Here is a 13,587-nt window from a genome sequence, read left to right on the forward strand (position 1 = left end):
TTAATTTTTTTTAAGTTACAATATTTCTTTGGCTTATTATCTGGTGAAAGGATTTTTCTAACCTGAGGAGGAATGGGTACATCAGAAAGAAGAACATTAAACGTAGGAATGTATCTGTGGTAACTGAATCTCGGTTCTGTTATTCTACTTTAATACATTTTACATTTTACATTTATCCATATTCTCATGTTATAAGGATTTTTTGTCAGTATGTTTTATGTAAAAATAGTTGAGATATGTCTTAGAGTATTATGTCATTATAGCATATATTTGATTTTTACAGATGATCTAATTTCACTAGTTCACACCGATTAAAAGCAGTTGCCATGTATTTACATAAATATTAGTACTCCAAGAAAGAAATACTAGTACATAAACTTTGCATAGAGACTCATGCGTACTAATACACATCTTTTCTAGCAGTTTACCTGCCTCTCGGGAGATAAATAGTTTACCAGTTCAGTATTCTGTATTGCACACCTACCATAGGTTTTATAAACTTTCTGCAAAATAAATCTATATGAACAAATTTTTAAGGAAAGGAATGGAGTTATTAATTTATTGCTGACATACTTCAGTAGTATACTACAAGTTCATTGAGAGCTGAATGACAAAACTATAAAGTGTTAGCTCCAGAAGGAATTTCAGAGCTCTCTGATCCATTTTGTAGACGAGAAAAGTTAAAAGTGGTTAAGGCCATACAGTCAAGGCCTCACAGCTGGTCCGTGGTATGAGTCTAGAACCATGTCCTTATGATCAGCCCCTGGGTCCTTTCTGTAATACCCCACCAGAAAATAGATGAAAAAAGAAATAGGTATGAACAATCATCCTGTCTGAAATTCACTCATATTATCTTTATAGATATTTTCCGAATTTTTTAAAGAATTATCTAGGGATGTGCTCTCCAATAAGGTAGCCACTAGCCATATGTAGTTATTAAAATTTGATAAAATTAAAAATTTTGTTTTTAATTTTCATTTTCACAGCAATAATGCAGTAAGTATATTTTCAATAATATTAATGCATTTTGAAAATCATCAAGTATGACTAGAGGTGTTAAGTTCTCAATATTTTCAGCAACCAAAATTTAACTGAATTTTCAAGTTTAAACACATTTCAAGTGTTTAACAGCTGCATGTGGTTAGCAGCTACCATATTGGAAGCTCAGATACAGAACATTTCCAACTCTGTGGAAAGTTTTATTCCACAGCAGTGATCCAGGGCAGGGATTATCAACATCAGCACTGTGAAAGACTCGGGCTGATTGTTTAGTGTGGGAAAGCTGTCCTCTGCACCGTAAGATGTTTGGCTGCATCTATCCCAGAATGCCAGCAGCACTCCCCCAGATGCTGCTTTACTGAAGAAGCAACCAAAGATGGCTTACTAAAGACAACCAAGAATGTATCCAGACTGTTTAAATGTCCCCTGACAGGCAAAATTCTCACCCCCGCCCACTTCTCATCCCGTTGAGAGTCACCAATCTAAGATGGCATGATAATAAGAATGAAACCTTAAAATTGCTTTGACACCACCAGAGAAACTGATAGTAGACATTAAACATTTATTTAAATTAATTTTCAGGGCATTTCGAAAACAAGCTGGTTTGCTTACTGTTGTATACAGAAATGATGGAATGTAATGAGTATATTGGGTAATGTTTATGATTAATCAAATGACAGTGGGGAATAAAACAAAGGTCTTTCAAGTTTGTACAAGATATTCCAGAAATCATTCCGGAAATGAGGTTGCCCTTTGTGAGAGCAGTCTTTACTTTGATCTGCATAATTTCCACTCACTTTAATCCAATTTTGTTGTTCTTTTCAGTTATCTGCAAATTTCTGAATTAGAACAAAATGTATGTATTTTAGTAAAGAAGCATAAACTTTCCTACGTGAACATCGTAGTTTTCTGAGTCTAAGGTTTTGTGTTCTATTTAGAAAATGAACATACAGACATTAATAGAAAATTGTAAAGGTTAGTTGAGCCTTTATAGTGTTGTGAGTACATTATTCTAATGATGTTTAGTTTTATCATTAGAAGAAACATCCTGTATATTCAGAATTGAGTTCGTGTATATGGGTTTTTTCTGAAATGTGTAATTTTGATCTGTGTCTTATTTATTAGAAGTTACTATAATGAATATTTATCTTTATTATTCAGTGTCTCTTTGGAAAAGTCTTCTATTTCATAATATTGATCGTAACTAGTTAGTATGGCCCAAATCTTGAGTGTACCAAGGAGAAATTCTGTAAAGAAGAGATGAAAGAATATATAATTAAGCCTCATTTAACTATATTTCTGTTGGAGTATTTGGTATTGTGAATTGATAAATTAGAATGACTATCTTTGGAATAACACTATTATTATGAAATGTACATTTAATGCCCATTGTGTAGTAGAACAAAGAGTCTGTTTTCATTAAGTTGATTTGAAAATTTTAAAATATTCTTTAAGTTTTAATAAATATGTAGAAAATTAATAGTTTATTGGTTCAATTTATTTTCGATACATATCAAATTCAGTTAAGTTTGGATTGCTGAAAATATTTAGAAGTAACACCTTTAGTCAAATTTGATGATTTTCAAAATTGACTGATAATATTCTTAAAAATATACTTACTGTATGAAATATACTTACTGCTATGAAAATGAAAATATTCTTTCCATATTCAGAGCTTATAGGCAAAATAGCATTTTAAACACATTAAATTTTGTGTGTTTGTGAAGCACATCACAAGGGTACTTGTGGTATATATAGAAATATATGATGTTTCATAAAATAGTTAGCAACCTAAACCTATTTGTCACTTTTACAATTCTAAAAGTTTAGCTCCAGAATTATTATGAACAACTTAGAAAGGACATAGTACTTTGAAGTATAACTATGATTGATTAGACTAAACTAATTCCAGCACTGCATTGTGTACTGCTTTAATCTTTTTGAAAAGTGAATGAACAGCAGATGGCCCAATAAAGACACTCTGTGTGCTCACGCAGTGTGGATTGGCTCTAAGGGAACTGGCTCACACTTTAGAGTCCATATATTTGCAAAACATCTGTCTTAGTCAAGGCAGATAGTTAAAGGAAAGAGAAACTTCCAAGCTTTTGGATATATTCCAGTTTGGGGCTCCATGTTTGGATGAACTGTTAATAGGACCGACTTTCACCTTTCAGTTCTTCTCAGAAAAGTATTATCTCTAATAGTTCAAAGTTTATTTGTAAATATAATTGCTACTACATTTTGTGATTATGTTTTAAAGAAATCACCTGTGCTTTCTTTAATTATTACTGGAATGTTTTAGACTGCATTTTTAATTGTTCATCTGATGGGTAAAATGAGAGGAAATAGAATACAATCGTATTGTAGTGTTAGAAAACGAAGTTTGGAACATCACACTCTTCTTATTTTGTATTGTATTTCAATTAGAACAAATATGGAGAAAGAGCGATATGTACATATTGCCATCATATTTGGCATTTTAAAATGTAAAGTTTGCAAATTTTAAAAATTTACTTTTATATTATGAAAGCTTAATTACCCTGTAATCAAAGATATTTATTCATAGCATATTAATACATAAGAGCACGCTAATGATGTGAGAAAATGGAGTGGAAGAGTGATAGAGGGAATGATTTGTGAGACAAATGTTTGTATCATGCTTTTTGCACAAAACTCAAAGCAGTTTAATTAGGAGAAAGTGTTTAGGCAGCTGTTTCTTTTTAGAAAATGAATTTTTGGAAACGTGTTTAACACGGTAATTTCTTCAAATTTGTTATGTACACTCTAGTGAAATGTATTTATGAAGCAACCTTTGGTGCACTGGTATTTTTGTGTCTTACAGTAATTACAAGTAGTGGCTACAGCCCCAGATCAGCACATCAGTATTCCCCACAGCTGTATCCTTCCAAGTAAGTGGTCAGTAGATTCTTTGTTTCATTAGAAATTTTTTCCAGCATTATCTTTATTAATCTGTATTTGCACAATTTGACAAGTTTAAATTGGCAAACATTTATGTCTATACATGTATTATAGTTAGTTGGATAATGCTTGGATAGATTAAATATGTAGATAAATATCCTGTACAAATTTGAAATAGAGACACCCACGTTTATCTTGATAATTCCCTTGAATATTTATATATACCTTGAGAAAAATATCAGGCTCAAATTAGAATACATTGCATTTTAATTCAAATTCAAAAATACTGGCTGGTTAAAAACTCTAAAGAGATTGCATTTTATCTAAATGTCAACACTTCATAATTAATTCCATCATTGAAATTCTTTTGTTGGATTTCCAGTTCTAATAAACATATTTTTGGAGAATATGCTTTATTGTTTTTTATAACTAATATAGTCACTTTATTGAGGACAGTCATAGATATTTCTTAAGTTTAACTATATTGAGTGTATATCTGAATTGGTTGGGAATCAGCCAGACGTGCCACGATTGTGTATTGCTGATACATACACATTTAAATATAGTATGTTATTTTCTGCAGCATCTAGAATGTCTGCCTTTACATTTATATAGACTGGAGGTTGGTTATCCAGTGGAGAACATGATGTAAAATGTGGCATGATGAAAGGAATGATGTTCCTTTTTTTTTTTTTTTTGGAAACTTCCTGCCTTTCTTTTTCTTTTTTTAAATTTCCAATTCTTAGGAGCGAATTCTTAGTACGGCTTTTAAATAGACTTTTGTAGTCTTTGCATAGCATTAAGTCACTCATGGTGAGTGTGAATTTGCTCATGAGCATATTAATAAAGCTTGCGTGTGCTCCATTTTCCTCATCTACATATTAACTGGAGTTATATGCGATTTCAGATATGAGCAAGAATTATAGACCTGGAAGAGACACTAGGTATAATATCTAGATCAAATTTCTTTTACAGATGTGGTATAGACGTAGGAAGTTTAAATCATTTGTCTATGGTCACAAGACTGGCTTATAGCAGAGCCTGAACTCCTGACATTCAGACTGTTGTTTTTTCCTATATTGTTAAAATTACGGATAAAGAGGATTACGTCCTGGATATTATAGGGTTTCACTGAATCTAGGCTGTCTAAATTAATACGCAGTCTTTGTTGCCACAGTAATGCTATTTTTCTGATATTTAGGCCCTATCCACACATTCTTTCTACACCAGCAGCTCAAACAATGTCTGCATATGCAGGCCAGACTCAGTATTCGGGGATGCAGCAGCCAGCCGTCTACACAGCCTACTCACAGACAGGACAGCCCTACAGCCTGCCCACTTACGGTATTTCACATCTTCTTTCTTCTTCTTTGGTTATAGGCAGGTGATCCTGCTGGCTGGTAGCTTTGTATTCTATTGTAGGTTACAATTTAGAAGGAAAATCATCTTACTAATTAAATGGTTTGCACAATCATTTTTCTGAACAGATTTGGGTGTGATGTTGCCAGCCATCAAGACAGAGAGTGGACTTTCCCAAACTCAGTCCCCGTTACAGAGTGGCTGCCTCAGTTACAGCCCAGGGTTTTCTACCCCACAGCCGGGCCAGACACCTTATTCTTACCAAATGCCGGGTAAGTAGCTACACATGAAACATGTTTTGGGAGAACTCATTCTTTGAGTAAGACTCACTGGCTTTAGACTAGGAATATCCGATCATGAAGACGGTTTTAAGCTTTATCACAGCTCACACAATTTCTAAAGAAAGACAGATAACTAGACAGAAACATGCTGAAATGGTTGAGTATACATCAGGAAACAGGACCTATGCCAAACTTAAATACTTAAGTTTAAGCTGAGTAACATCAGCAGGAAACCAAGTCCAAGCAAAGCAACTTCCAAGCCAGACACCAGGTCAGCCACACGTTTGGCGTCTACTTAAGCGATTTAAAAGATCTGTAGCACAAAGCAGTATTTTCTTTTCAGTATTCCTGAAGTATGTAGTGCTGTTTTGATTATACTTAAACTTGAATTAACTCTTTTCTAAGTTCCATTTATCATTGACCAATTGAGGATTTTTTTGTTCATTCCTAAAATTCCTCTCACCTATTGATAATATATTGCTTAACAGGACTATTATATAATATTTACTCTCTAATTCTCCATAGAGGCATATAGGATCATCACATTTCTTTTAATTTTAGACTCCTATTAAAATTGTGTTTTATCTTTTTGTTGTTGTTCTTTGTTTTTTGTTTTTTTGATATGGAGTCTGGCTCTGTTGTCCAGGCTGGAGAGCAATGGCGCCATCTCAGCTAACTTTCAACTTCTGCCTCCCAGGTTCAAGTGATTCTCCTGCCTCAGCCTCCTGAGAGCTGGGATTACAGGTGTGCACCACTATGCCTGGCTAATTTTTGTATTTTTAGTAGAGACGGGGTTTCACCGTGTTGATCAGGCTGGTCTCGAACTCCTGATCTCAGGTGACCCACCCGCCATGGCCTCCCAAAGTGCTGGGATTACAGGCATGAGCCACCACGCCTAGCCATGTTGTATTTTAATGCGATAGTTGCCAAAAGAATTTTAGTGACATAGTAAAAACTTTAAAAGCTGGTTACTATCTGTCATTTTGTCTGTACTGAAAATCACAAATCTGGGGCTATATTAACATATTTGAACCAACAGGTATGACATTTTGGTCAATTGATTCAAATGAAATAATTAGATACGTTCGGCTGGAATAGCAGTGCTCTTTTTTCCTAGAATGTAGGTCGAAACATATTTGAATGCATGCTGTAGCCTCAAAAATTCATACAGCTTCAGTTAGCCGTGTGACAGATAGTATTTTTATTTTTTTCACAAATACTTTCATATTGGCTATTCCAGGTCAGGTCAGTGGCACTGATTACATAACACATGACTAGTCAAAACACATTGATAAAACAAGTAATCAGCTACCTCAATAGCCTTTCATTTTACTTTTTGACAAGCACATTCCATAAGGACTTTTTTGTTTTAGGAAACCTATAATTGACAGCTCACTTGTTTTTGCCGTGATTTGAGAAATCATTAAATGTCAGACCTTGCAGTAAAGTTTTAGAAGGCCCTCAAACCCTAGATTTGTGTAGTATAAACAGTTCTCCCTTGAGTCTGAACACTAATTCACAGCTATTTTTGTTCTAAAGAAAAGACAAAGGGAACAAAAGTACAGGGAGTTGCTAAATGGGGTTCTGTATGTTTATTTCCCACGCTAAAAACCCTGTACAAATGTTGAACTCAAGTGATTTTTTTTTTGTATGTAAATGCAGTTGATATGATTTGAAAGTTCCAGTAGTTTCCTGGAGGCAGTCTTAGTCTGTGTAAGATTTTATCATTTGCGTACCCCTGCACTTCTAGACTCTTAACCCTTGAATGTTAGCCTCACTCCTTATGAAGACTGTTCCCATGTGCTTCTGTTTAGCTCAACAGATTCAACAGGAAAGGGTTTACCAGCTGTTAGAAGAGGGAGAGAGCTAAGCCTATTTTCTGTATAAATGTCTCAACTTCAAATTTCACTGTCTTCATGACAAATTTCAAAGTGTTTCTCTTACAGAATTCTGTGAAATGAAATATTTTTATCATTTTACAAGGAATACTTTTAAAATGCAGTTTGTTTTTTACCTCTAGGTTCTAGTTTTGCACCGTCATCTACTATTTATGCAAATAATTCAGTTTCCAATTCAACGAATTTCAGTGGTTCACAACAGGTATAGTAGCTTTTTTTGTTTATGCTTTTTATATATATTTCAGATTTTTGAAGAGTACTCGGGTTGCCATATATGTGTGTACCCTCCCAGGATAAGGCTTCTTTATTTAAAAATTATTATAGCATTTCAGGATAGTAAAAAATTACCTATCTAGAATTCTTGGAATATGTATTATTCTGGCTATTTTAGATTTTTTGATTGTTAAACGTTTGTGTTTTAAACATTTATGCTGTAGTTGTTTTAATCATTTGGCATGGAATTACAAAATGTATTGGATATTTTCTGTTATCTTAAAATACTACTAAAAACATTTTTATTTTTCTTGATAAAGCAGTTATTATAATGAATATTAATTGGTTGAATCAGCATTAATTGATTAAAATCAGTTGTAGGATTATGCTACAGACTATATAACATTTTCAGTCCTAAAAAGTGTCCTTTGTTACTAAACAAAATACCTCAAAGACTACTGTTGTCTTTTAAATAATTTTTCTATTTTTTAGTTTTATGAATACTTAATTAATGTTTGATTCCCACTTTTGTCACTGTGCCTGCCTCTGGTAGTCTTTAGTCCTCCTTCTAATTATGTTTTCTTAATATTTTTGTGAGTTTTAAAATCTAGCATGTTAGAATTATGCATGAAGCAAGAATGAGTGTCCCTAAATGAGTGAATCAGCTCAGAGTGAGATGAATTCATGATTTATGTTGACACTTCCAAATCTTTTGTCCATATTTTTTTGTTTTCAGCCACATTCGAAGTAGTTGAGATTGAAGAGGGGCTGACTTCTGGTCTGGCAATGCAGTATTTTACGTTAGTATAATTGTTAGACATTTATGTATTCTAAAATGTAAGTTACTGTACAAGTGCTTACTTTTTAGATTTACTGAAGGAATTTTATCACTTGCTTTATTTTAGTTTTATTGGTATAACAAAAGGCAGAAAAGAAATTTTGATCGTTAAAATAGTGTGGAATAATAATATTTTTGATAAGATTAAACTGTAATTTAGCATTAGTTAGAAAAACGATGTCTTAAAACACTAAACATCAGAGCCAGTATATACATTTTATTTTTTTTAATTGAGAAATTTTTTGTAACTTGATTTTACACGTTTATTTATTGGTCCAACAAGCATTTATTGAGTACTTGTATGTGTTAGATTTTTGGCTAGGGATTGAAGATTCAAAACTGGTAAGTCATTGTTCCCTGCTCTTTAGAAGGATTCAGTCCTCCGAAAGAAACAAATATGAAAATAAGATGGACAGAGGGTGAGATATAGTGAATATAACAACAGAAATATACACTAGGCAGAGTTGTACTATAAGGGAAAAACTGCTCTGCCTCTATTTGGGAGGATTAAGAAAAGATTTGTAAAGGAAAAAAATGTTTATTTAAAAACAGTTAATCATAAAACAGATCCGAAAATCTGTGAAGATTTAAATACAATGGATCACAATATAAAATGTAATCTGTATTTGGGACCATGGCCTGAGCACCAGTTTGTTGTTTTGGCTAATACCTATTGAGTGCCCATTAAGTGTTAGTAATTGGTCTGTATACTGGGGTACACGAAGGTGGGGCCGGAGTGGATCAGATCTGATTCCTGCCTCATGGAGCTTACAGCCTACTGGGACAAACAGACAATAAACCAGTAAACACACAAATACAGATTTAGGAAGAGAACAGGGTCTGTTAAAATATCAAATGAAGTATAATTTTGAATAGGGGAGGTTTTATATAAGGCTTCTCTATGGAAACCACATTTAGGCCAAGACTTCTAAGAGTTAGGTGAAGGAGGGCAGTGGTGTTTCAGGCAAAGAAAGCGGCGTGTACCAAATCCCCGATGGATGGAAGACTTGGTGTGTCACTGAACTAAAAAAAAATAAAATAAAATAAAAAAGGCTGGAGTTTAGTTAGTGCATGAGGGGCAAGTACGGAAACACATTTGCAGAGATAGGTGGGGGCCTACTCACGTAAGGCCTGGTGGTTTACAATAAGGAATTTGGATTCTATTCCAAGCCCAGTGGGAGGCTATGATGAGATTTTGAGCAAGAAAATTACATCATTTAATTTATGTTTTGAGAAGATAACTCTGCCACCAAGGTCTTTGGAGAAAGTCAAAAATGGAAAGAGGAGATAAATTTAAAAACGAATACATTGCCTGCAACAGGAAGAAAAGGGAGCTTGGACAAGGGGGACGACAGTGGAAATGAAAAGAAAGGGAGATCTTTGAGATATGTTTGAATATGAAAAGACATTATATTCCCCAGTGGGGAATAGCCTGGACCTTTCCAGTATGTAACCTCATCTTCTTCTTCAGGAATTAGTAGGCTAACAGAGCGCTTCAGCACAGATGTTTGACTTAGGCACTCTGGGTTCAAATCTAGCTCTGAAACTTACTAGCTGTGTGACCTTATGCAAATCACTTAGTCCCCTTCAATGTAAAATGAATATAGTATTAAGACCACATAAGAGATTATGAGGATTAAATGAGTAAATATATTTGAGCCCTTTGAAGTGTCTTGATACAGAGCAAGCACTATGTAAACCTCTGCTATCACTGTTTTACTTTGAGAGATATTGCTAGGAACTTTGTTTAGATATGATGAAGTTTTTGTTCTTGGCTCACAAGTGGTAGTGGGATACATTGGATCTTGAAAGTTTCAGACTAATAGAATTTTAGTTTTCTGCCATATTACCTAATCCTTTATGATAGTATACATATTTACTTATAAAGATTATTTCTTTTATTTTTTGGAAACCACATCAAATGTAGATCTTTGTTTCCTTTGAAACACATTTCATCAGGGGATCTTAATGTTATCGGTGATGACCAAGGATTTGTCATCACCAATAACATTTTGGGCTGACACATGCTAGATATATTAAACACCAATTATCACAACAATTCCTTACTCATCATCCTACTATGTGAAAGGATTTTGAAGGGTCATTATCCTTTTAAGGTTCTTAAATTTTTTTAATAAAAAGCAGGTCAAGGGTGTTGATTCATTGCTTTCATTTCTCTCTGTAACAAAGGAGGGAAACTAAATAATTGAAAAGTTCACTAAAGACTTTAAGTCAAGGCCTCAGGTGTCATATAGTTTGTGAGAGGCTGGGTAAAAAAAAAAAAAAAAAAAAAAAAAAAAAAAAAATCATATTCATCTTCTTTTATTTACTTTTTACCTCCTGCCAAGGAAACAGAATTATCAGTGGTAGCCCAGAAAGGAACAAAAATCACAAAAATGCAGACTGAGGTCTTTGTGGAATCTAGGAGGGGCAGCCCCAACTCCTTGCTGGTAATGTTAGAAGATATGTAAGAACTGATTTTGTGAATATGAGCTGATTCCATCTCCTCCTTTCCTCTTCAAACACGTAGGTCCTGATGATGTAAATCCTTGAATAAGTAATTATCAGGAGCAAAGTGAAGCATTTGCTAACTTTAATCACATTAAAATTTGTATACTGGACCTGGTTTGCCAAAACAATAGGGTATTTCACTACTACGTGCTTGTAAGAGATGCCCACCAAGTAGTCTCTGCTCATGAGGAGCACCTCAAAGCTGTGGACTCAGAAACAAACGGGGCTGAGTACTAATCTTTCAGTTACTGTAATGACTGGTTTTCTTTGGAGAGTATTAAAGAGTAATTTCTCTTTCAAACACACACATCTCAATTATTGTTTCAGGATTATCCATCCTATACAGCCTTTGGCCAAAACCAGTATGCACAGTATTATTCAGCATCAACGTATGGAGCGTATATGACATCAAATAACACAGCCGATGGCACACCCTCTTCAACCTCTACTTACCAGTTGCAGGAATCTCTCCCAGGACTGACTAACCAACCAGGTACAGATCTTTACCCAGGTGAAATACTTTTATATGTTTTGCAGTATCTAGTAAAATGGAGAAAGTGGACGTTCTGAAAACATGGCTGAAAGCTCTCAGATAATTGTGCTGATGTTTAATCTGTGGTAGCATGACTGTGTAAGATGAGGCTCTTCAGGCATTCCAGAAGATCCTTCTTTTAGATATGGGACAGATAGGCGATTTTAATCTCTAAATGATGGTGTACATGTGAATATGGAGCTTTTACCAGACTCATTATTCATTTTGTGAAGAACTTGCAACAAAGTTGTAATATTATCTTCCTTGAGTATGACTGATAATTATTTCCTTTATGCTAAAGAGACTGCATATGCTAAAGAGACCTTTGTAAGCTGTCACTAGCTCTAACCAGTGAACATTTCCTACATTCCTGGGATTTGTAGAATCAGTGGTAGGTAATGTAAAGTCTTTGTGTGATCAATGTGTATTTAAAATCCATTGTGTGTTTCATTATCTGAAACTTGCAGTGTTCAAATTTCATTTGCTACACATAATTTGACACAGCTGAAGTATTTAAAGTTAAAAGCAAATTTAACAGAGACTCAACATAATCCTAAGAAAAGTTCCAGGACTTTTTGGAGAAATTATTGAGATGATTCTAAAATCACAAGGAAAGGTGGATGAATTAGAATAGTCAAACCTATTTTTAAAAATAAGAACGAAGTTTGAAGACTCAGATTACCTGATTTAAAGACTTATAATGTACAGTAATCAAGATAATGTGAAAGGATAGACGCATAGACCAATGAAACACAATGGGTAGTCCAGAAACAGATGCATATTTATGCTAGAAAGCAGATTTTTGAATCAGGATACAAAGGCCAGTTTTTTTCAACAAATGGTGCTGGAACAATTGGACATCTATATGCAAAAGAGGAAAGAATCTCAACTTGTATACAAAAATTACCTCAAAATGGATTGTAAGCCTACATCTAAAAAGCTAAAACTATAAAACTTCTAGAAGAAAAAAATGGTGAAAATCTTTGTGACCCTGGGCTACATAAAGATTTTATAGATATGACATTAAAAACACAATTCATACAAGAAAAGAACAGATAAAATTAGATTTCAAAAAATTGTAAAGAACTTTTGCTCTTCAAAAGACACTGTTATAAGAATAAAAAGCTATAGATTTGGAGAAAGTATTTATAATGCACATACTGATAAAGGAATTATAGAAACATATAAAGAACTCTCAAAAGTCACTAAGAAAAATGAGGTTAAGACATTTTTAAAATATCAGTAATTTGTTCAAGTATATTTTTCTGCCTTCGGTTATTTGCAAGATCCAAATTCATCTCTACTTCTTTTTTACTCAGCTTTGGATGGGAGGGAAAATAGGGAAACATGGTCACAATACTGTAAAACACTCTTTTTAACTGGACCAGTGGGGCCAAGATGACTCAATGCCATTAAACGATTGTTTATTGAGTGCATGTTAAGGATCAGCACTGTGCTAGAAACTGGTATTTCAGCAGTGAATGAGCTCCTTGCACACCTTTAGCTTCCATTTAACAAGCAAGACAAGGATCAAGCAAGTAATTACAATAGTGGGAAAGGGAAAATGGTAAGTCATATGGGGGATATTAACAAGTAAACTAATTTGGACATAAAGTAAAAATGAAACTGATATTTTAAGCAACAGCCAAGGTATGTTTATATCATGAATTGGTGAAATGATAACTTTCATGATTTGTAGTTCCCTGTTCAGAACATAATCTTTACCTGTGAGTCCAAGGAATAATGGTCTAGTAGATGCAGCTTGTCTTTGATGCCCCTACATTTTAGTTTCTTCCCCTTACCTTCCTTTTATATCCTCCTACCTGTGAGCACACAGCCCTTTTGAATTTCTAGTCCTTGTCCCTTTGGGGCTCTCTGTTTTGGATTTTTCAGCTAGCCTTAGCCTCCCTGGGTATCTGTACCTCTTGCAAGGCCAGGATTAGGGTGAGGTCAGTGAAGCACCCAGAGCAAAAAAATGTAAGGTGGAACTCATTCTTAAATTTTGTGCCCTAGGCGCCTTACTCATTAAGCCCCAGC

The 13,587-nt window shown here is 34.2% G+C and overlaps 1 protein-coding gene across 22 annotated transcripts in view; it reads left to right on the top strand.

The window, feature by feature from the left end:
• Positions 1–13,587, top strand: part of EYA4 (EYA transcriptional coactivator and phosphatase 4) — a 288,609-nt gene that overhangs the window by 213,980 nt on the left and 61,042 nt on the right. For 14 of the 22 annotated variants that reach the window (XM_038000864.2, XM_038000866.2, XM_038000867.2 and 11 more), the window contains 5 exons: positions 3,842–3,908; positions 5,120–5,262; positions 5,406–5,549; positions 7,579–7,658; positions 11,346–11,529. In XM_038000864.2, coding sequence (XP_037856792.2) covers positions 3,842–3,908; positions 5,120–5,262; positions 5,406–5,549; positions 7,579–7,658; positions 11,346–11,529 — 618 coding nt within the window. Of the gene's footprint in view, positions 1–3,841; positions 3,909–5,119; positions 5,263–5,405; positions 5,550–7,578; positions 7,659–11,345; positions 11,530–13,587 lie in introns of those variants that run through there. The other 8 variants (XM_038000868.2, XM_038000869.2, XM_008006997.3 and 5 more) reach the window with 2 other exon arrangements.

Source organism: Chlorocebus sabaeus, chromosome 13 (genome assembly GCF_047675955.1).
Source record: "Chlorocebus sabaeus isolate Y175 chromosome 13, mChlSab1.0.hap1, whole genome shotgun sequence".
NCBI classification, from domain to species: domain Eukaryota; kingdom Metazoa; phylum Chordata; class Mammalia; order Primates; family Cercopithecidae; genus Chlorocebus; species Chlorocebus sabaeus.